Here is a 23,658-nt window from a genome sequence, read left to right on the forward strand (position 1 = left end):
CATTGCTTGCTACATGTTCAGGGATATTTCTACCTCCACCTTAATCCCCACCCACAAAATAACGTGATTGTTTACTAACAGAAAAGGGTTCTACAGTCTCAGGTAGAAGAAAGAATGTCCGGAAGACACACCACAGTTCACTGTCAAGTAGCAGTTGGCCCTAGAGGAAAAGTGTTACCGTCTAAGTTTCAAGAGAACCCAAGAGAAGAGGACTGCTCTTTATCAGCAATGGAAAAGACCCTTGGACCGAAGTTCCTGATTGGTTGTCAATAGAGGTGAAAGGGCCGAAGGGACCAACAGCTTTTTTTATTCAAAACCCAGCCCCATTGCTGGAGGCTGGGATCTGTAAGCATGCAATTGTTTGATAAACTCAGCCAGCAGTAGTAAAATGCAAAGAAGTGTAAAGCTTTTATCCAACACTGTCTAGACTGGTCACTGTAGAAATACCCTTGTAACAATACCCTTCTGAAAGCTTTATACACTTACACTTATACGTTCTCTGCAGAATATCTCAGAAAACAAGAAAACAAGGTGTAACTACGTCCCTTGCCATTTTTGGTTTTTGGCGCTGGCTCTCTCCTGTTACATAAGAAGGACTTCTACATCCAAAAATGAGAAAATGTGAGAACTCTCCAAATATGCTCAACTTTATCTTGGTTGGATTGTCAAAGAACGTCCCGGACGATGCATCACAACACACTACACAGGGCAGGACAACCCGATCTGTCTTTATTATGACTTAAATACTATTTCTGTATTCAGCTTTGAGGGAAGAAAAATTAAAATGATTTCCTATGACTACCGTATCGATGAGTGCAGTGTGGCTATCTGAAAGAAAAGTAGCTTTGTGTTTCACAAGTGTTGTTTGTTTTTTTTATTCTGAAGTAACAACAGTATAAAAATGCATAATGTTGCACAAAAATAACAAATTGCACTCGCTCAAAGTACAACATTTTGCCGTGAAACCCGGGAACCAAACTAAAATCAGAAGGTAGATTTGTGTTGAAACACAACAGGTGTGTTCTAATGCTTGACGGATTTAAGGTATATTATATTGGATCAAGCACATAAACTGTTGTGTAAATAAAAAATAGCGTGCAATTTTTTCATATGATCAGCTACATATAGTCATTTTATTTGATGGAACTGTCAATCATCTTGGCTGTGACATAGCCCTTCTATTCTTGCAGTTGCTGGAACAGCAGTTGCTAGAAGACTGGTCTGGATCACTGCAGAACCACATTACACATGGCAAAGCCAAATGATACTTCTGCGTCCAATAGTCGCCAATCAACAAGAGTCTCTTCACCGGTGCCTTCATTAATGCTTCTGCTTCAGTGATTCGGAGCTTAGTCTGCCCAAGGTCACCGAGAGTCTTGACATTTGGTGATATTAATAATGTGAAGATGATCCATTGTAAAAACGGTCAGATATGAAGATGTCCTTAACTGCTCTATCGCAAATGAACCGAACGCAACGCTTTGAAGGGGTGCCTATATACGCCCGCCCATGAATAGGTGTACCTACGGCTATTCACTGCAGAAGTATCATTTGGCAAATATAGCCACTTCATAGACGTCACCAATGGTTTAATCACCCAGACCGGTAGGCCTATGGCCCCTCAAGGAATTGAAGGAACCCATTCCAGGGGAAAATGTACAAATTTTCCATCACAATCTGTACTCCGAGGGTCACGATGGATGGGTACAAGCAATTGCCAAGCCTTCAAGGACAAAAAGAGGCATGTCAAAATATCATTTTCATATTCTCTTTTGTGAATGTCAATAAAACACTGCTATTTGTCATAGAAAATACTAGTAAGTAAGAAAATCAGCAGCACGAGATTGAAAAATGTTCAACATCTTATATTAGTATGTTAGAAATTCATTTCAGCGCATATAACATTCTTTATGTTGAATAACTGTCTTGTTTTCTCTTTTTTCATTAAAAGGTCATCAATATAGAAGACCAAAAATAGCAGTTCTGTGAGAACAGTGTAGTATATGTAAAAAAGAACAAACAAAGAGTTGCGAAGAATTTCTAGAAAACAATTTACATCACAGCTTTCAGTCTAGAGATGGTTGACAGTGAGGACTTGATCACATCGAGTCGTTGTCGTATTGGTTCTTGTTACACAACTGGGGGGCATTTACTGTGAATTCAGGGCACTTCCTTGATGCCCCCGAGAACGCCATCTTTCTGAACAATTGACAAAATATTTTAGACTTTCAGCACAATTTTCTCTCATCTATTTGAACTTTTATATTGTGAGTGTCGACTTGAATGCAAATATGGACGATAATATCGATTGAATATCAATACCAAAAAATGCCAAATACTAAACAAAAAATGTATGCAGCAGAATGGTTTGGATGGTAAATAGGAATCATATAGCACTACATGGACAGAACATTTAAGACACAAGTGATCTGATGCACAATTAACCAAAAATGAGACAGATATATACCCAACCAAAATATGAAACAAAGAGGTAGAGCAGACGAATGTCAACTGTAAGGACGTGGAAAAGCGCTGACACACAACCCACTGCCACGCGCTCCGCTCTATCAGGTCCTCATATCCACCGTCCCCTCGACGGAGTGTGAGCTGGTTGTGCTTTAGCCGAGAGCCGAGGCCAGAGTCCGTTTAACGTTTGTAGCGTCACTTGAGAAGAAACAAAAGGGCCCTTCATGAAACAGCACCTCCTTGTAGTTGAGCAATATTCTGTAAGACAGGAGAGTGCGGTTTGTCACATGGCTTGTTCACACAGACCGTTGTCCTGTCATGTATCCCTACCTTCAATTCATAAAAAATAAAAATGTTAAAATAAAGTTAAATAATATAATTGATTTCATTGCATTTTCCATTTGGTTTCCATACTCACCTGGGGGTGTGAGGTGGGTTGGACCCAGACAACGAGGTTTCCCGGAAAATGAAGAATGACATGATCTCTCCGACTTTGCAGTTTCCCCAAACTCACCTCCATCCTCCAACGTTAATACCAAATCACGATTTAAATGTTATTATTTTGTAATTTATAATGTCTACCGTTATTTACGTCTGCTTTTCCGTTCCAAAGGGGGTGCCATAAACCTGTTGATTAATCCAATCCATCTGCTTCTATCTCTGCTTTTCCCTTGCCTGGATCTCCTTTCAAATCACACCGCTATGGTAATCCGAAAAGTGCGAATCCCCAGCAAACAAAATCGGAAGTAACCGTGGCTATAGGAACCAGAGTTTCCAGCGAGCGTGTTTCTTGGACTCCGTCTTGGTCCTGCGCTTGGGGGTGGAGGTGAAGACCTCGTGGGGGTAAGGCAGGGTGGGGCACTGGGGGCTGTCCTGGGGGAACAGCCTCTTCATCAGGGGCAGAAGTTTCTCCTCCTGTTGCTTGAAGTCCAGCTCCACACTGAACAAGATCAGACACACAAATATGGAAGCAGGGAAATGAAACGACAGCCAGTGGTTATGGGTGTGTCATGGCATATGGCAATAGTACAGTCAGATCCCTTAATGACATGCCATACGTTTATTCAATCATCCTTACACAGTATCTAGATGTTTCTGTAGCGCATGTCATTCATAATTTAAAATGGATTTTTTTTCAAATGATCCACCAAGTTCATTCCTACAACCTCTTTTGTTGTTATATTCATGAGAAAAACCACAGCCGTACGTGACACATTCAAGGTTGATCGTAGTGGGCCGATATCAGGCTCCAGTTCTTGTTTTTTGTATAAAAAAACATCTGAAAGTGTAATATCAGTCTTTAGTTTCTGGTGAATTCCCTTATGTGTCGCGTAGCCTGGGGCATTTCCGAGCACAGATATTAGTTTGCTCTTTGACACTAGACAACAGACGATCTCAGACATGGTGTATTGCTCATTGAGGAAATCTGAGAGAACTGAGACTTCACAGAGACTGTTGTTTCACCTGTTGCTGATCTTTTTGAGATTTAAATAACCACGTCAGGAACGCTGCAGGCTATAAAACTTGGCCTGCACCTTATAGGCCTCCAACTTACTAGACTTAGTCCTCCCATAGCCAATCGCGTGAGACCTCTCTCTGCCCATTTCACTTTCACTTTCATTAACTCTCATTCCAAATGTGATAGATGCAATATGGAGTCACCTCAGAACCCCATGAAAAACCACCAAGTTGGTAGGTCCTGGCTCCTATTAAAACATTCAGTCATACAGCACAGCCATGTCCTATTTGGCTCACAGTGCAATGGGTGCAAGGAGTACCTGTACCCACAACCTGGCTCATATTTCAGTGCCTATTTCAGCACTAATTATAGACAGGCAGACATTAGTATAATCTCAAGCTGTGTCTTGCATTTAGAAGATGTATGTATGCGTTTATCAAGACACAAAGGCCTATTTGTTTCAATCAGAACTATTAGTCATGTGATGTAGCATATAGGCCTACTGAATTTAAGCTGATATAATGGCCCAGACACAACGGCTGTAGCATGAAATAGCATTATGCTGCATCATATAGCTTGAACTAAGAAACATGCTACTTTCTCACTATTCAATTTGACTTCAACTGTTGCATTCCTAACCACCCGGTTTGTCCTTGCTCTTTGAGGGTTGAGGCTTAGGAGGGTGTCAGATAATTTGGACCTGTGAAGCCCATTCGAGACCGTGATCGTGATTTAGGGCTATGCACAATGAAATCGACTTGAAATCAGGGTCTTGCCAAACAGCAGAGAGCAGGAGCTACGGCGAACAAGAGCACCAAATCTTGAGATTATCTGCCCATGTTAGCGCACAAGGACAGCCAGAGATGAGAGGCTGGGGGGAGGGGGGGGAAGATTAATCATCTCGCTGAGGGCTCAACATGCTTCTGTGTGGTTTATCCAAATCCCACGCACACACACGGCGGGCAACAATGTTGCGAACAGTCATCAATTCATACTGCGCAACCTATACGATGTGTCAATACACCGAATGTACACTAGGGGAGGATTTGTCAACCATTCTGTATAGATAATAGGTCAACTTTTTCAAAAGTAGAGCAATTACAAGATTTCGATGCTTATTAGAATCAAAGCTAAACTAGCCTAAATGTAGTCTGTTACAGCTGTGCTCATCAATAACCAATCGGTGGTTAGGCAACATCAAGGCGGATATCATCGCATTGCTCAATGGCCTTAGATTGAAACCATGTTTCTGGCTTGATGTTTTGGACCACTGCTTCCGGCACTTATGTGTTGCAGTTAACAAGCATGTATGGACGTTTAGCTGTGCTCCGCCCCTGCAGCTACTGTGACCACTGCCGATCTGGGTGCCGGCTGCTGTCTGCTGTCTGTCTGTCTGTTGGTTGGTTCATCTGAGCTAATGCAGCGCTCAATGATTGTCCCCCTTAGGAGTGCTTTGGCTGCGGCCTATCACTTTGTTCATGCAGTGGGTGTGTGTGGCTAGTGTGCTTTCAAATCTCCTCTGCTTTTGTCAGCACTTTTAAGTGTAAGGTTATTTCCCCAGCTGCCAACATACAAGCTCTCTCCCTGTCTCTCTCTCTCTCTCTCTCTCTCTCTCTCTCTCTCTCTCTCTCTCTCTCTCTCTCTCTCTCTCTCTGGTATCTCACAACTTTCAGTCTAACAAGACCAGTAGCACGAGCCAAAGTCAGTCTAACAATGTCTATGACTTGGAATAAGATGTACTTTACTAATCCCAGACGGGAGAGCCAAATACTAGCTTGTATTGCCTCTACTATGATGTCTCTGCGATTGTGACAGCTTTAAAAGATCATTGTGGGAACATGTCCCAATATTAAGATGTCAAGGCATGTCACAAGGACGTCATCGGAGCCCTCCTGCCCCAGGTCATGCGCCATACTCTTCTTGTTGAGCTTTGATCATTTTTTACTCATCAAGGTTATTAGCCTAGCAACAAGAGCGAGGAAGTGGAAGGAAAAAACATTCACATTAATTAGAAACAGAAAGAGAAAATGCTTTCTCAACAATTATTCACGAAAGCAATCATAGCCTTTTCATCTCTGCATGGGATTGAAGAGCAAATTAGATATGCAGCACCTCATTTTGCCAAGTCTGGCTTATATTCATTTCACATTTTTGCAGAGAAACCCTAAAAGCAGCGAATTTAACCAATATCAACCTTTTCGTTTTCATAAATGTATTATATAAATTGTATAAATGTTGGTGCATGTGTTTATATATTAAAATAAGCATGGCAGTCTTTATGACATCTCTCGCTATCTCGGCATCGTAGGGATAAATAATAAACGTTTTAAATCACGTTCAGCAGCTATGTGTTTCTGAACCTTGCATTGTTTAAATAACTGCCTCTCTGGGTCCTATCTTGCATGCAGCGCAATTGACTTTCTACAGCGACGCATATATTTTTGCTAGTTTGCCCCCATCGCAAAGCCGATTTCCCCCGCAGCAAACCTGCGCCACTAAACTTGGCCCTGACACCTGGTTCACACTACATGCGTCCGTCAACGGATGACCGAGGGCGTGTCTGACGTATAGGGGACTATTCTTTGTAGACGCATACTGCAGCCAATCAAATCGCTTCCCGCTACAAACCCAATGTGTGGATATAAATACAAAAGATGACTTAAACAACAGGTGACTACAAACAATCATATCATTGCACATTATATAAAAAAATATATAATGGACAGATTTTTACTGCTTCTTCCTGCTTTTTAATGCAAAATGGATCCAGTAGACGCGTGGAGTGTATTTGCATAACCGCAATCTGATTGGCTGATGGATCCGGCGCTGCCTGAAAAGTTGAACATTTCTCAACTTTATGACGCAGGCCACGGAGCCAAATGGACGGACGGACCCATAATGAATTTCGCGAGCGCCCCATGCAAAGTCAATGAGATCCGTTGACGGGCGGAGGTAGTGTAAACAAGCCAAAAGGTGTGTCGGCGAAAAGCAGAGGCGTGCTACGGCACAAATGATACATGGTGCTATCTTACAGATCGATAAAGCAACTTGCGCAACTGACAAATACCTCATGGTCTAAGTGCACTAGCAGATAGCACAGTTGGCAATGCTATTTTGACGTACCATGGCAGGTCGGAACTGCAACTTTTTTCCATAGGGGCTGCAGGAATGAACACTGTATTAGGCTATGCCATGCGTTAAAATAATAATAATAATAATAACAATGATAAACTCTTGGCTATAGGCTTGCATATAGCCAAGCATATAGCTTGGCTATATGCAAGCCTTCCAGAACAAATTCTTGTTTTAGGGCCTAAATGATAACGTTGGTTAAATTATTTGGGAAAGAACAGTGGATACAGTGGTGATAAGTTGTATTTAAATCAATGCATATGGAAACACATCGAAAACATCGTTACCGCGAGTGAGTGTTAAAAATAATGAATGAACGCAGGCGCACTTGTGTGCATCCATCTGTTTAAACAAACGCAAACTAAACCAAAAACGCATAATACAGTCCATGGCAATGCACATTAACGGGGGGACACATGCATATTAGGAAGACAAGTCGATAACGATAATGTATACAATACTGGTAGGAAACGGCTATTCCATGTGTAAACGCGCTGTCAAAATATCAACTCCTCAGGTTCAAATGCGCTCATGGCTCTTAAAGGGGATGGGAGATGGCACTTTCATTGGTTTATTGCACGTTACGCCCAAACCACACTTACGGGTAATAAGGCTATTTCAGGGCAACCCTTTTTAGATTTGCGTCAAGATCAATCTATCCGCCGGTATAATAGCAACAGTGGCAGAGCCCCGCCCACAAAGCTACTTCCGTTTTGCGCTTCTCATTTGCGTTTCAGAAAATAGGAACCTCTGTATTTTTTTCACTCTGCGAAGTCATATCGTACAAGAGTAAGACCCGCAACAGTAAATGTAGACCTTTTATTTATCAGTCCCTACCTTCAATCTCTCTTCCCTTCGGCAATCCTTCACCCCTTGGTCCCCTCTCCCTCCTCCCCCTCCTCTCCCCCACCTTGCTCTATTCCCCAACCTCTCTCTGTCTCTCTCCCCCCCCGCCGTCTTATTCACCCTCCATCATCTCCTTTCCTCCACTTCCTTCCTCTTCTTCTCTCTCTCTCATGCACCCTCTATCTTTCCCTCTCTTCCTCTCTCTGTATCTGCTCTCTCTCTCTCACTTTCCTGCCCTCTCTCTCTCCCTCTTTCTCACGCTCCCTCCATTTCTCTCTATCTCTTCCTCTCTCTCTGTCTTGAGCCTCCTCTCTTTCTGTCTCTCTCCCTCTAATGCCCATTTGTAGCGGTGATGAACGATTGCAGTATGGGGGGGGTGGGTGCCGATGTCAGGAGAGAACTGAATTCTGGGCAAAGCCCGTAGATTGACTACCTTAGTCGAGCGATGGCCGGAGACTCCAGAATTGATTGGACATATTGGTGCTGTCGCGGTGCTGTCATGGATGGAGCTCCACCGTCTGGGATGATTTTGTGTGCGTGTGGTTTGGTTCGGTTTGACTTTTCCACAGTTTTTCATAATTATTAGCACATTTCCCTCCCCCAGCAGTGGTGCATGGGCTTGTTTTCATTTGCATTTGCAGAGCAAGACCAATTTGACAGATTTGTACCTTTCAGACCAAGTCGGATGCAAATTAGACGCAGCACAGAACGCTGTTTCCTGGCTGCCTTGCTTGCATGTAAACAGCAGCATCGCCACGTGGTAATCTATATCCTCTTGGTCGACCAGTTTTTAATGGATCTCTCAAATTAAGAATCTGCCAGGCTCAGATTGAAAAAAATATGGATCATTGGAATATGATAGATTCAGATAAAATATTTTCTTTTGTGAAAGCGAATGCAAACTTTCTGAACTCACTTATCATTGACTGTATCTAAACTTCCATTTAGTAGAATACTGGTATTCTACTGAACGGACTCCAGTGTGGCTTTAAAGCATGAATACGTTAAGGACACTGACATGTATCTATTCACATAAGCATCACTACTAATCACATACTCTTTCTTTTAATGTCTTACCCTCCAGACCTCTGTCTGTCTTTCTGCAGCTTCATTTGTTTGCCTTTAAATGTTTTATTTTTTACTGTATATTGAGGTTTTATTTTTTTGTTACAGCTCACTTCTGCTCAATTTATAACTTATTAATGTTGTAGCTATAAATCATCAAAGTGATAAGAATTACTTAATGCTGTATGATTCAAACTCTCGGAAAATACATGCAGCACACATAGTTGCTTTGTTAAACTGGAAGAGAAACAAGGAAGAGACGATACAAACATCATGTGACATAGTCACACATCTAGCCGGCCTCATCTCATGACAGGAAGTGTAACCATGTAGGTTGTCAAAACTCCCTCATTCATCATAATTTGCCCTGTAAGCTTGTTTGCTGATAACCTAAAGCAGTTCCTCTTTCGATTTGTTTGGTGGTGGTGGCTTTTGTTTAGTGATCCACTTAGCTACTGATGGGGAAGACTTTGGTTACTATAGAAATTATTGCATTAATACATAATATAATGAGAGAATGCTGGTCAATAAATTGAATTCATGCTTGTCAAGTCTGCTGGGAAAATCCCTTTTTAGGCTGTTATCTATGTGCTGCTTTCTAAGAAGACGTTAGAATAACATTAAAAAAGGGATGATTCTTCCGTTTGCATATTTACTTTTATACAATGTTTATGAATATTCATGCTCTATTGTGATTGGCCACTTTTCCTCATTCGGAATGGCTTCTGTTTGTTGTGATAGATCTGTGAGCTTGTCATTTGTCATGGTGAGTCGTCAACGGGTTACGCTTTAAAGGGGATGTCACCCTTTTAAGGGGATGTCCCACCTGCGTCCCAGACTCACAGCTTTCTGAGCAGCGACACCCAGAACAATCTCACCCAAAAAAACAACTTGATATTAAATTGATATAAACTATAACGGAGTGGTTTGCTTGCTCACGATTGACCTGCAGAGTGAGTACACCATCACCGGGGTGCCGTTCAGCTTCCCGTTTGCCTCTCTCAGACAGGAGTCTTGTGGTGCAACTCTGCCAGACGTCGAGACAGAGAGTTCTAGTTCCTCTCCTGCCTGCTCCTTTCACGCTTCCTCGATCACTTTCACGTTCCAAAAAACAAAAGCACAACCACAGACTGGCTCTGCCTTCTCACTTGCATCATGTCTCCGTTTACGCTCCCCCAGTGCCAGAAAGAAAAGAACAGAGGCGTTCAACACTGGCAGGAAGACATGTGTGTATGTGTGTGTGTGGGGGGGGGGCATAAAGACCCACCTGTATATGATGCACGCGCTATTTCGACACGTGTCACAGTTTGCCGTGTCCTGTCCCGTTCGGTACGTGAGCCTGTCAGGAGAGAACAAGAGGGAACAGGTTTGTAGATATTATCCAGGATATGACAGGTTATGACATCACTTGACAGGGGATGACATCATCGTTTCAAGGCCTTTCTGGGAGAAAGATTCCCCCCTATAAATACAATAAACCTTGCTGATGACGCCTTGCCCTGAGGAAACTATATCTAGTGACATTTCAAGGATGATTTGAACATTTGCCTTCCCTCCGTAGTCACTGATTAATACGAATTTACTCTTAATAGGATTACCGGATATGATAAATGTGCCCCTGAACACCATATTGTAGAACGTTAGTGTTAAACGTTTCCTAAATCATATATAATTAAAAATCAATAGCTCTATGTTCACCCTTTTTCAGTACAGATGGCAACGCTTATTTTACAGGCTGCTCATTACTGTTTTTTAGTGTGACTAATAATGAGTAATACAGCGACAAAGAGTGTGATGTAATTTACACCTAAAACCATTAATTACAATTTGTTTACTAAGAATCGCCTGAAATCCATACCGTCTGTATAGGCATTGTACCAGACTGATTAGGAAGCATGTTAACTGTTTTGCAAGATTAGAAATGTAATTTAAACATTTTATCTTTAAATAACGCCTGCTAACCTTGCGTTAAAATCTGTTTGAATTGTTGTGTGTGTGTGCTTGAGTATCTGCATGCATTTCAAGTGTATATGTGTGCGTGTATGTTTGCGCTTGTATAATATCAATTGTTCATTTACAATTGAGTGTGTGCGTGGGTGTGTGTGTGACTGTACATTATTAACTTGTATGCGGCATACGTGCCTGGTCCTGTCCTAGTACAGTATGTGGACCACCACATTCAGGTACAAAAACACACATTTACACAAACACACACACACACACACACACACACACACACACACACAATACCCATTGAGTCAAGCATTAATTGTCCTTTACACGGCTGCATGTGTAGTCATGGCGACATCATCCTTTGTGGCGTTACTTTACAGCATGCAGGAATAATAGGAGGGGGAGATGCAGGAGGGGTGGGGGGGTTGAGGAGGAGAGGGGAAGATGGAGGAGAAGTAGGTAGAGGGGGTGAGGGATCGATTGAGGAGAAGTAGGTAGAAGGGGTGAGGGATCGATTGAGGAGAAGTAGGTAGAGGGGGTGAGGGATCGATGGAGGAGAAGTAGGTAGAGGGGGTGAGGGATCGATTGAGGAGAAGTAGGTAGAGGGGGTGAGGGATCGATGGAGGCGGAGCTGAGGGGGGGAGTTGGGGGGGGGGGGGGGATGGAGAAGGCGTGGAAGATGGAGGAGAAGTAGTTGGAGGGGGAGAGGGATCGATGGAGGAGAGGGGTGGTTCGAGGGGGAGAGGGATCGATGGAGGAGAAGGAGGAGAGGGACAGCAGATGGAGCAGGGGAGGAGGAAAAGCAGAGATGGGGAGGAGGAGATGGAGAAGTCTAGATGCAGCACGAGGGGGTCGGCAGCGGCAGCAGCCCTGCAGTGTCTCAGGTTAGGGATTGGGGCCCGGGGGGGAGGGTTAGGCAGGGGGGGGGTCAATAGCACATGTAATCGTGCTGTCACCAAGAGCCCCTCCGCCTGAGGGAAGATGAGTGAAGGGGTCACCCCCTGTGACACTGGGGTCGACCCTGGCAGGCTGACAGAGCCTGAAGGTCCTGGATTTGGGAGGAGGTCATACTTCCGTCCTCATGCACACACACACACGTTATGCACACATGCGTTCGCACTCATACATTGCGCACGCACGCATGCAAAAATAATAAATAATTACACACATACGCACACACACACACACACACACACACACACACACACACACACACACACACACACAAGCAAACACAATATGCCCAGTCCGACAGCTGGTCCCAGATGCATGCTGTTGATTTATGTTGTGTATGTGCAAGGTATGTATGTAATATTAAAATTTCTGAGGGCCATTTAGTGGAAGCTTTTATTTAAAGTGTCTCATAATATCGTCAGTTCATAGCTTTGGGGGTGGGCCACAGTGGGATTCGAACCCCTGACCTCTCATGCAGTGTTAATGCCTTGTTCTCCTGGTGGAACAACCCAAGACCAACAATGCCACTCTCGCAGTTATTTTCTGGAAATCCACTACGACAGTCGTATCATCTCAATGACAGTACCTCCACTGTAAAATGGACCACAACGTGTGTGAGTGTGTTTGCACACGATATCGACGCTTTCCCAAAACGACAGATATTAACGCAGAGGCAGAATTGTCCTCCAGCGTGTTTGCACGGCGGAAAGTCCTCCGCTAAGCTGCTTGTTTGTTGGCACAGTTTTACCACAGATCTACCACTGGGCCCACGTCAGCTGGCCCGGGTCACATGCTGCCCTCCCCATCCCAATCCCCCTGCCTTCATCCTTCTGCCTGCCAATCATCCCTGCCTGTCTGCCTGCCTGGCTGGTTCATCTGTCTGTCTTTCTCCCTGTCTATCCGCCTGCCTGCCTGTCCATCCGTTGGCCTGCCTGAGTGCGGTTCTGTCTGACCCTCTGTCAATCCATCTGTCTGACGGCCTGTCTGTCTACCTGCCTCAGGGATTGGCATTGCTGTCACCCAATAAACACTTTAGGCAATCATTTAGCGAATGACAAAAACACAGCATGCAGAAATGCTCTAAAAACTATAATTTGTTCTTTACTATTTACATACTTAAACACACACACGCACGCACGCACGCACGCACGAACACACACACACACACACACACACACACACACACAAACACACACACACACACACACACACACACACACACACACACACACACACACACACACACACACACACACACACACACACACAAATAAACTTTTTACTATTTAAGTATTAAGTTATTTAGATTATGCTTTTCTCCAACCCGTTCTACATTTATTTGCTTTAGATACATATATCGTCAATAAATAGGGAAGGGCCAGGGGCAACTTGCCCAAGGATGCTTACAGGTAGGGTGCGGACGTTGTTTTTTTTCACCTAAAACCCCATGGAGGAAAACAATATCAGTGGGCCTTCATCATTGTATGCATAGCGTGGTTTATAGATTTCACCCTGCTACGTGACTGCACTGTGTGTAATTCTGCACTGCAGGGTTCTCTGTGTCACTGTGGGTATAGAATGTATTGATCTTCTGGTGGTCTCATTAACTTAACACCACAGCCATTTAATACCGCCTACGAGGGAGTTCAACACCGGCCGGTACATCTTCCTGTAACAAGTTTGTTTACAGGTAAACTTCCTGCTTGTATTCAACATAAAAAAAACATTGATCAGTTTGTTAGGTAAGACGATAATGGTCCAATAATGAGAATCATCCTTCAATGTTTGCACGGCTGTCCTATGCATTGCACAAAAAACGGGTGCATAATATACCTTTACTCACCCTTCTCTCAGAGCCTCTCCCTTCTCCAGCTCCTGGATGACTCCCAGCAGGACTTTAATGGTCTCCTGGCTGGAGTTGATGAGGTTCTCCATAGCCTGGAGCTGTGCTTTGATATCCTTATCCCCGGACGACGAGGGCGTAATGGGCTGGCTGGCCCCCAAACGGGGCCCCTGCGACTGTCCAAGAAGCGAGCCCTGGTCCCCTGCGCTCTCCGTGTGCTGGAGCTTAGAAGAGGCGGACGCGTGCCGGGTCCGGCAGGGGTCCAGGGAGCGACCCGAACACTTGGCATTGTGGGGCAGTGTCTGCGACTGCTGCCCGTTTGGATGTGAGCCCTTTTTTCGCTTGCAGCAAGCCGACGGGCTCCCCAGCGACTCCACCTGTGTCAGGGAGCTCCAACCGCCGGACCCCATGCCCTTTGACCCCGTGTCCTGAGAAATGTCCCCGCCGGAGGTGGTAAACCGGTGATCAGTGGAGGATCCCCCACCACCACCACCACCACCACCACCACCGACAGCCCCACCACCACCACCAGCCCCCATCTCCTCCTTGGGTAATCCTTTAGACCGGGATCTTCTGGGGCCGCACACCTGGTACTCCGGCTCCTCTTTCCACGCAGGAGGGCTGCATGGATGGGAGCCGGGGTCTTTCGGGGGGTCGGAGCCCAGGGGTCCGTCTGCAAAGGGAGCACCAGACAGCAGGTCCTCGGTGCCGCTGCTGTCGTCGGTGTGATGCAGCAGCGCTTTAGTCTGCCCCACGATCTTCCCCTCGCACGGGGAGCCCAGCGGCCCCGACCCCCCCCCCGCCTCCTCCCCCCCCGGCCCTTGCATGTCGCTCAGGAACCCGTTGTTCTGCTCCCGGTAGGTCTCCACCACGGCGGCGTGTTTGAACGTGTGGCCCCTCTTCCGCTCGAAGGGGAAGGTCTTGTAGCGCAGGTTGATGTGCGGCGACGTCTGCACGCCCGTGCTCCGGGTCACGTTGGGGATGGAGCGTCGCGAGGGCATGGTCATGTACCTCCGGTGCGTCACCTTACAGGAGATGGATCTGGAGCGCCTGGCGCGGCGCTCCTTCTGGGCGTCGCAGATGTCCTTGAAGCGCACCTGGAGGGCCCTGTGGCGCTTGCGGACGCGCCGGTCGCCGGGCCTGGGGCCGCAGGGCGCCTCGAAGCTCTGCTGCGACGCGGCGTTGTCCGAGTCGGACTCCGAGTGGGAGCTGGAGATGACCAAGCGTGGGCCGTCCTCCTTGCTCACCATGTTACCTGGGGAAGGGCCGGAGAGCACGCACACACCGTTAGGGCATCCACGCTTTGCACGTCTTCTGCAGTACAATGACCAATGCATTGTCACTACCATGTCAAAAAAAGGGACTTGATCAAAGTTTCTCTGTGTATTGTTCATCTCAGAACGGTGTACCCCTCTTGGGTCTATGCAAAGCCACCAAACGGTATTCATGTATATTTTTGAAAGAATCTTGCTGAACATTAGAGGATAGACATTATGGATTGAACCCAGTGCATTTCAGCTGGGAGTTGAACTCCCTAACCACTACTCTTTCCTAACAACGGCACTATATGCTATGAATAGTCTCACGTGTCTTTGATAAAAAACCAATGGTGTTGCAAAAAAGAAAAAGCCCATAATGGAAGAAATGCTTTGAAATGAGGATTCATATTCATATAACCCTAATGGGAATTATTGGATTCAAAATGAAATGAGATTTGTGCTAGATTTCCTAGCTAGACCTTGTCATATACAATGCCGTGGAAGGAAATTAAATATTGTCTGATATTGTTGAAAAGATACATTAGTCATGCTTCATAATGTTCATATGACAAGACCACCCAAGAGTCTGACTAATTTATTATGACACAAAGAAAGGCCAGACATGGCAGCTTCCTCGAATGTGTTAGATGTTTAATCTTTTTGAGAATGATCAATTTGGAGACAAATCCATGGATGTGATTGCCTAGCTGAGAGGAAATGTATTTTAAAAAACAGTAATATATTTGACAGGCACTTCCACCTCCTGTTTAAAACAACAGGAAGGAAACATAATCAGCAAGGCGATAAAACTGATTGTAAGTTAAAGTAACATTGATTTTACTTTATACAGTCTTGGTTTATGCAACCAAACTTGCTCAAATGCTGACTAAGGAGTTACTCAAACATAATTTGCAAAAGGCATATTAAAATACATATGATTTGAGAAACACGCTTGAAGAATTGTTTAATGAAGACGGTGCAATACTAATTACCATGGATATATTTAAGAATCCCTCGAGCATAGCACTCATCACTTGCTATAAAAAACCCATTACTTGCATACATTTTCAGAACTATGGAAAATGCAACCTCTGGTACATGATTTTATTGCACTTGAAAGATCTGTGTATGTACCTGTTTTTCTGTCTGTGGATGTATGTGTACTTCTGTGTGTGTTTGCATGTGGACACAGTAACATCTGAACACTAGGGCATGTCTATAAATATATATCCATTTGTGTTTTTGTGTGTGTGTGTGTGTGTGTGTGCGTTAAGAGACAGAACATGTGCGTGCTTTTGCACACAAAGACACACACACATACACAGACACACAAGGACTGATAATGAAATAGGGGTTAGGTTGCATGCGTTTGGACTCTTGCCATCACTTTAAACTGGCAGAGCTTCTGCTGTGACCTCCCCATAGCTCAGGGTGACGATGGCAAGGAATAAATTCTCTCTGCTCTTCCCTCCGCTCTCCCACTTTCTCTTTCCCTTACTCCACTCTCTTCTCCTCTATCTTTCCTCCCCTATCTTTTCTCTCTCCACTATCTTCGCCACTTTCCTCTCTCACCTTTCTCCACCCCTCCCTCCTATATTTTCTCTATCTTCTTCTCCACACTCAGACTCTCGCTTCTCCATGCCCTCCTCTCTCTCCTCCACCGTCTCCTCTCTCTCCTCCACTGCCACCTCTCTCTCCTCCACTGTCTCCTCTCTCTCCTCCACTGTCTCCTCTCTCTCCACCACCGTCTCCTCTCTCTCCTCCACTGCCACCTCTCTCTCCTCCACTGTCTCCTCTCTCTCCTCCACCGTCTCCTCTCTCTCCACCACCGTCTCCTCTCTCTCCTCCACTGTCTCCTCTCTCTCCTCCACTGTCTCCTCTCTCTCCTCCACTGTCTCCTCTCTCTCCTCCCACCGTCTCCTCTCTCTCCACCACCGTCTCCTCTCTCTCCTCCTCCACCGTCTCCTCTCTCTCCTCCACTGTCTCCTCTCTCTCCACCACCGTCTCCTCTCTCTCCACCACCGTCTCCTCTCTCTCCACCACCGTCTCCTCTCTCTCCACCCCCGTCTCCTCTCTCTCCTCCACTGCCACCTCTCTCTCCACCACCGTCTCCTCTCTCTCCACCACCGTCTCCTCTCTCTCCACCACCGTCTCCTCTCTCTCCTCCACTGCCACCTCTCTCTCCTCCACTGTCTCCTCTCTCTCCTCCACTGCCACCTCTCTCCACCACCGTCTCCTCTCTCTCCTCCACCGTCTCCTCTCTCTCCACCACCGTCTCCTCTCTCTCCTCCACTGCCACCTCTCTCTCCTCCACTGTCTCCTCTCTCTCCTACCTCCTCTCTATATTCTCTGCTCTCTCCACCGCTTTCGTCTTCACTCTCATCTCCCCCCCCTCCTCTCTCCTCCCCTCTCCTCCATTCTTTCCTCTCCCCCCACTCTCATCCCTCCCCTGCACTCTGACTCTTCTCCATTCTCTCCTCACCCCCTCGCTCCCCTTATCATCACTGGAAGGAGAGCAGTCGGGCCATGGCAAGCAAGCAATACACAGAGAGAGAAAAACAAAGAAGGGATGATCCAAAGGGAGAAGGAAGGAAAGAGAGAGAGAAAGAAAGAAAGAAAGAGAGAAAGAAGGAGCTCTGGTGTTGGCTGCTTGGGGCCACCCTGACTAAACCACCCGGCGGTGGTAGACGTGAACGAGCCACCGGTTCAACACAGTCTGCAGCGTCATGCGTTCCTCCGTGACTCAACCACCAAAAACTGTTGTTGTTCTGGCGGTGGCTCTCTCTGGGCTGGCTGGTGGGCGGGTGGCTGTGGTACGGCGGAACAGCTTAGCATTATCTCTGATTACAGCATTAAAGTCGGGGTTTCATTTTTGCTTTACTTTATGAAATTCTTTGGCTACGGAAATGGATTTCCCTCCCGGCGGCTTCCAGACGGGGGGGATCCGGTGTTTATTTCACACCTTAGAAAAACGGAAAAACCAGAGGAAGTCTCGTGTTATAAACGCTCCGGCGGCTTTTCCGTGCGGTTGACTTGGCTCTCACAGCGCATGGAGCAGAACCGAATTAGGATTCACGCGGAGAAGCCGGGAGAAGGTCTTTGATTACTCGTTACCGCTGGCAGACAAACGAGGGGCAGCCGTAATGAGAGCGAAGAGGAGGAATAATGGAGGAGAGAGCGAGAGAGACAATGAGAGACTGAGAGAGAGACTGTGACAGAGGGAGAGACAATGAGTGAGAGATTGAGAGGCAACGGGAGTCAGACGAGGGAGAGTAAAAGAGACAGAGGGATAAATACAGAGAAGGGGAGGTGGAGAGAAAGAAAGAGATGGTGAGAGAGTGAGTTGAGGGGGAGAGAGAGTGAGAGAGAAAGTGACCCAGAGAGGCCTAGAGAGAGACAGGGAGGATGAGTAAGAGAGCAAGCGATTGAGGCCAGGAGAGATTGAGGGTGAGGGAAAGAGAGACAGTGACGGAGTGTCAGAGTGAGAGGAAACGGCGGAGGGCGGGTGAGAGAAAGGGCAAGAGGATGAGAACGAGAGGAAGTGAGAGAGAGGTAGAGCCAGAGATTGGTCTGTCATACTGCCATATTCTGGTTATTGAGCTCCAAAGACCCATTTTAAATCATCTCATCCCTTTGCCTAGTGATCCTACATCTCCTCCTCCTGCTCCATCATCACCTTCTCCTCCTCGAACCGCCATCGTCTCCTCCTCCCCCACTCCTCCTCCTCCTCCGCCCTGCTCCTCCTCCTCTTCCTCCTCCTCCTCCTCTGCCTGCTCCTCCTCCTCCTCCTCCTCCTCCTCCTCCTCCTCCTCTCACATTGAATCATATATCCAGCTAATGACCTGGGGTCTCTTCCCTCTCTCTGGACCTCAACCACCCAGAGGATTATGAATAATGCATCGAGTCTAAAATTGCTAAAGTAATCCTCTTAAATCTCCTGATGTATAGCCGGGGTAGGCCGAGCTGTCCCCTCCAATGGCCCGGCTGGTGTTCCCGTCGCTAAAAGAATAATAAAATAACAAGCGAACCCCCGGTGCATGTATGCACGTGCAGGAGACAACAACGCCCCCACAGCCAAAAGGTGATGGACTGCCTTCCACCCCCGCTGTCCTAGCACGGGACCAAGACGTTAAGAACAGGATGTGATCACGGGGAGTGCTAGCAAGGCTAGCTGCGCTCCTGTAGAGCAGACGGAAACATGCTGACTCATTATGTCCAGGCTCTGTTCGCTCCGGAGGGAAAACACAAACAGCTTAATGAGGACCGACCCGCGTCACGCATTCCCGCCATCCGTTAGTGGGTACAGGACAGTGTGTGACAAAGTGTCGTGTGTGTGTGTGTGTGTGTGTGTGTGTGTGTGTGTGTGTGTGTGTGTGTGTGTGTGTGTGTGTGTGTGTGTGTGTGTGTGTGTGTGTGTGTGTGTGTGTGTGCGTGCGTGCGTGCGTGTGTGTGTGGGGCTGTGTCTCTGTGGGTGTGTGTGCAATCGATTGAGGTGTGCGTTGGACAGGAAAGTGTGTCTCCTCTCGTTAAAGATGAGGTCATGGGATCTCTGTGATCTCATCCTCACCCACCTGTGGACTGAGAGGTGACTGTCATTAAATACTGACCTTGACACACACGCTGACACGTACATAAACAGATGTGCACGTGCATCGCTCCACACACACACATTTATGTACACACACACAGACGGGTGCAGATGTGCATGTGCAACCAAAGACACAAGATATGCACACCAAACACACACACACACACACACACACACACACACACACACACACACACACACACACACACACACAGACACACACACACACGCATACACACACACACACACATATGCCCACACAGAAACACACACACACACACACACACACACACACACACACACACACACACACATGAGCACACTCTGATACATGAGCCAATATTCATTTAGCATGTGTTGACATAGATTGACATAATGCCTGCTTGTACATTACACTGTCAATTATGTTTAATATGATTAATTATGATTACCTGAACGTCTTAAAATGCCGTAGTAATCTGATTTACTCTCGTGCCACTATAAACTCTCTGCCCCAACGTCATATCCTTCATATCCTTCATATCTCAAAACGACTGCATACTCAATGGGTGTAAACATAAAGTACATATATGCATGGGAGTAGCATTAATTATCAGACCTGAAATTTCCCCAGTGGCATTAAGCACTTCATTAATTATAAAAGCTGCACTCCACACCCTCTGCGTGTTTAAGTGTGTTCAAGTGTTTGTGTCGTATGGAGGCTGATATGGCAGTGTTTGTTTAGGGGCTCTTGTTTCTGTGACTTTTCACCTAAAAGCCCTCCTTGTTGTTTCAGTGGTATCAATATTTTAGTGTTTTTATCAATATTTGAACATGGTGCTCTCAACACACCGTCGACTCTTTCTCAAGGTGCTGTGTACACTGCTGATCCGAAGTGTATTTTACATTCTTCCCCTGTCCAACTGAATGATGACGCATTCTATGTCATTGCACGCCCACAAATGCTAAAACGCACACACACGCAAACACAACATGTACACATGCATCCCCCCACACACCTACACCCACGCAACAAACACAGGAAAACATTCACCCATCATGCACCTATATACAAACAAACACACACATACGCACACATTTGCATTAACACGAAACATACACATGCATCGGCCCTTCCCCCACACACAACCCAAACCCCTTCCAACACCCAAACACACACACACACACACACGCACCACACACACACACACACACACACACACACACACACACACACGTGTCTAAGCTCAGCTCCCCTCTAGAGAGGTGAGAAAAGCTCCCCTGTATATCTGCTGGACCGGGCTGCTGGCTACAGCTGTGAAAGTCTGCTTTATGACATGGTTTAAAAGATTTATCACTGAGCACCTCTCTCTCTATTTGGGCTTTTTTTCGCAGCGATCTCCCTGTCCACTGCCTCTGCAGCCAGGGAGCTCTGGCTGTGAGATAGCCCCCAGGACGAGAAGATCCAGAGGAGCTATGACGGAGAAGGCCATTCGTTTCTCTAATATCATCTGAATTACTATTATAATTTCTTCAACACCACAGGTTCCCAGGCTATACCATAGGTTTCTCTTTAACATGAAAGCGGGCTGGGTTATTATGGGGTGTTGGGAAGCCTTTGAACAACAAGGTTCCCCTCCGGGGTTAGGGTTGTTATGTGCTCCCACGGTGGTCTTTCTGATCCTAATGTACCACAGCCACTACTGCATCCATAGCGTTTTGAAGAGAGGCTTACACATGAAGTGAACCTGGCCACTGAATCAGCCCCACGTCGAGTATGCATGGGTCTGTAGAGCATTGAGTGAAGGCTGGTGGATTATTATACAGCAGGATTCCACGCGTCTCCTGCTTTCTCATGTGAATATATTTACTGTGTGATTGATAGGCAGACAGACATGCAGGAGGGGAGATGGGCATGCTTGCAGACAGACGTACAGGCAGACAGATACGCAGGCACACAGACAGCTAGACAGATACACAGACAGACAGACGGATGGATAGACGGATGGATACACTGCTTGATAGACAGACGGATGGAAACGCAACCAGGATAGATGGATACAAAATTAGACAGACGGACACAAAGATAGAACCACAGCTAGACAGACGGACAGATGTGATTCACTATCTTCTTCTCAGTTCTCATTAGTGGAGTTAAGTCTCATCTCCCTGAGTGTTCAGCGCTATACAGTCCACTGTACACGCTACACCCATTCCCCCGGCACCACCGGTCCACACATTTGGTCCTTCTTCATGCATATTCATCCCATCCAACCCAATCAGTTGTCTGCGTCCAGGGCCATTTGTTTAACCAAAGCCATTTAGACCGGCGGTCCTCCAGTTTGTCAGGGGATCAACGCGATGGTGGACGCAGGTGATTTGGTCCCGTTCACGTGCACGGATATCTCCCAGAGATGGCAGGAGAGACGATCACTGTGCAATCCATTCATATCGATGGATCAAACACTTCTTCTCTGATGCACGGCACCTCCATGCCTGCTCCAACGGCAGCAGCCATATACGCAGAGGGCAAGCCTCCACACGTTCTGCAGTTGGAGTGCTTTACCTAAGTCACCCTTCTCTTAAAAAAGGAAATCCCTGCAATGTTTGCCTGTTCATTCGGCTTTAATCAAAACGCAGAGCAACAAGACATTTCACCTCCAGGTTACGCTCCGAGAATATTAATAAGACAACAGCAGACGGCAGAGGAGGGACCCACTGGCCCCAGAACCTTACCTTGAGAGCCAGATCAGGGGAGGTAGCGGGCGAGAGAGCTGAAGAAGAAGAAGTAGAAGAAGAAGAAGAAGAAGAAGAAGAGATCCCCTCCGAAGAACCGCCGTCATCCATACGCTCAGGGGGCGTCCGGGCTGCGCGTGGCCAGGAACGGGGCTGTCCCCGGCAGCCGCCGCCGAGCAGCAAGAGGGGAAGCTGCTGGAGGAGTTGTGGCACATCGGCAAAACACTGAACACTCGGGTTACCAGCCGGAAAAAAAGAAAAAGAAACAGGAAGAACGGGGAAGAAAAAGTGATGCTTTCAAAGCCCCCTTTGATTGCTGTTGCGTTTAAGTCGTCCCCCTCCTCCTCCTCCTCCTCCTCCTCCTCCTCTCTCCTCTCTCCTTCCTTCCCTCTTCCTGGTCCTCCTGTCTTCCCGTGTCTCTCTCTCTGTGTCTCCCTCATACACAACACACATGCAACACACACACACACACACACAAACACACACCTCACTCAAGCAGCATCCCTGTCACCCTCGGCTCTGGCGCGCTGCGCGGCGAACAGGCGCTCTTACGTGCACAGCGGAGATCTCCATCGCGTGCCGCGGTAACGCCGCCGCCGCCGCTGCTACCGCTTCTGCTGCTACTGCAGTCTCTGTGCATTTGTCATTGACTGCGTTGTGTGAGTGAGAGTGTGTGTGGGGGTGGGTGGGTGGGTGGGTGCGCGCGTGTGCCAGCGAGAGTGGGAGGAGGTGGAGGGGAGGTGTGGGTGGGTTTGGTCGGTTGAATAGAGAAAAGAAGCAGGGGGGGGGGGGGGGGGTGAGTGTGTGTGTGTGACTGTGTGTGTGTGTGTGTGTGTGTGTGTGTGTGGTGTGTGTGTGTGTGTGTGTGTGTGTGTGTGTGCGTGTGATGGGGAGATGGAGTGCGCAAGCTGCAGGAGTGGTGGTGGGGATCGGGGGGGGGGGGGGGGGGGGGGGGGGGGGGGAGAGAGGGGGGGGGGGGGGTCGGAGTCCAGTATCACACGCAAACAGCCAATGAGAGCGGATGTAGCCCGCATATCTTTTGCCCTGCGAGCCCACGCGACGACATGGTCTCCGTGCTTGTTACGTAACTTTGAGGTTTATTGTGTGACGGTGGGGGCGGGGGGGGGGGGGGGGGGGAGGCTTTGTGTTTTTAATTAGGTGTCATCGGCCCCCTGTTATTCTTAGACATCTGACACATTGTTTCTGGGGAGGGGAGGGTTGGGGGGGAGAGAGGGAGAAAAGAGAGAGTTTTAGATTGTGAAGGAGAGAGCGAGAATTATATAGGGGAGAGATAGATGGTGAGAGGGGGTGAGAGACAGAGAGGAAGAGAAACAGAGAGAGACGGAGCGATGGGGAGGAGCGATAGATGGAGAGATAG

General features: G+C 47.0%; 1 protein-coding gene across 1 annotated transcript; it reads right to left on the reverse strand.

Moving 5' to 3' along the window:
* Nucleotides 1-859: 859 nt before the first annotated feature.
* LOC115560217 (inhibitory synaptic factor 2A) lies at nucleotides 860-22,907 on the reverse strand. The gene is made up of 6 exons (XM_030379536.1): nucleotides 22,281-22,907; nucleotides 14,231-14,973; nucleotides 13,719-14,146; nucleotides 10,236-10,307; nucleotides 2,885-3,406; nucleotides 860-2,724 (listed from the first exon to the last, which is right to left on the reverse strand). The coding sequence occupies exons 2-5, from the start codon at nucleotides 14,966-14,968 to the stop codon at nucleotides 3,223-3,225; spliced, it is 1,422 nt and encodes a 473-aa protein (XP_030235396.1). The 5' UTR covers nucleotides 14,969-14,973; nucleotides 22,281-22,907; the 3' UTR covers nucleotides 860-2,724; nucleotides 2,885-3,222.
* Between the last annotated feature and the right edge of the window lie 751 nt (nucleotides 22,908-23,658).

The sequence above is a fragment of the Gadus morhua genome, chromosome 15 (genome assembly GCF_902167405.1).
Source record: "Gadus morhua chromosome 15, gadMor3.0, whole genome shotgun sequence".
NCBI lineage: Eukaryota > Metazoa > Chordata > Actinopteri > Gadiformes > Gadidae > Gadus > Gadus morhua.

What these genes read in the sequence shown, in the direction of transcription:
- LOC115560217 (XM_030379536.1), bottom strand. Translation starts at nt 14,968, where the DNA reads ATGGTGAGCAAGGAGGACGGCCCACGCTTGGTCATCTCCAGCTCCCAC. An exon ending in CTGGTGGTGGTGGTGGGGCT is followed by an intron (nt 14,147 to 14,230) that starts GTCGGTGGTGGT and finishes GACATTTCTCAG; the next exon opens with GACACGGGGTCAAAGGGCAT. An exon ending in GGAGAGGCTCTGAGAGAAGG is followed by an intron (nt 10,308 to 13,718) that starts GTGAGTAAAGGT and finishes CTCTCCTGACAG; the next exon opens with GCTCACGTACCGAACGGGAC.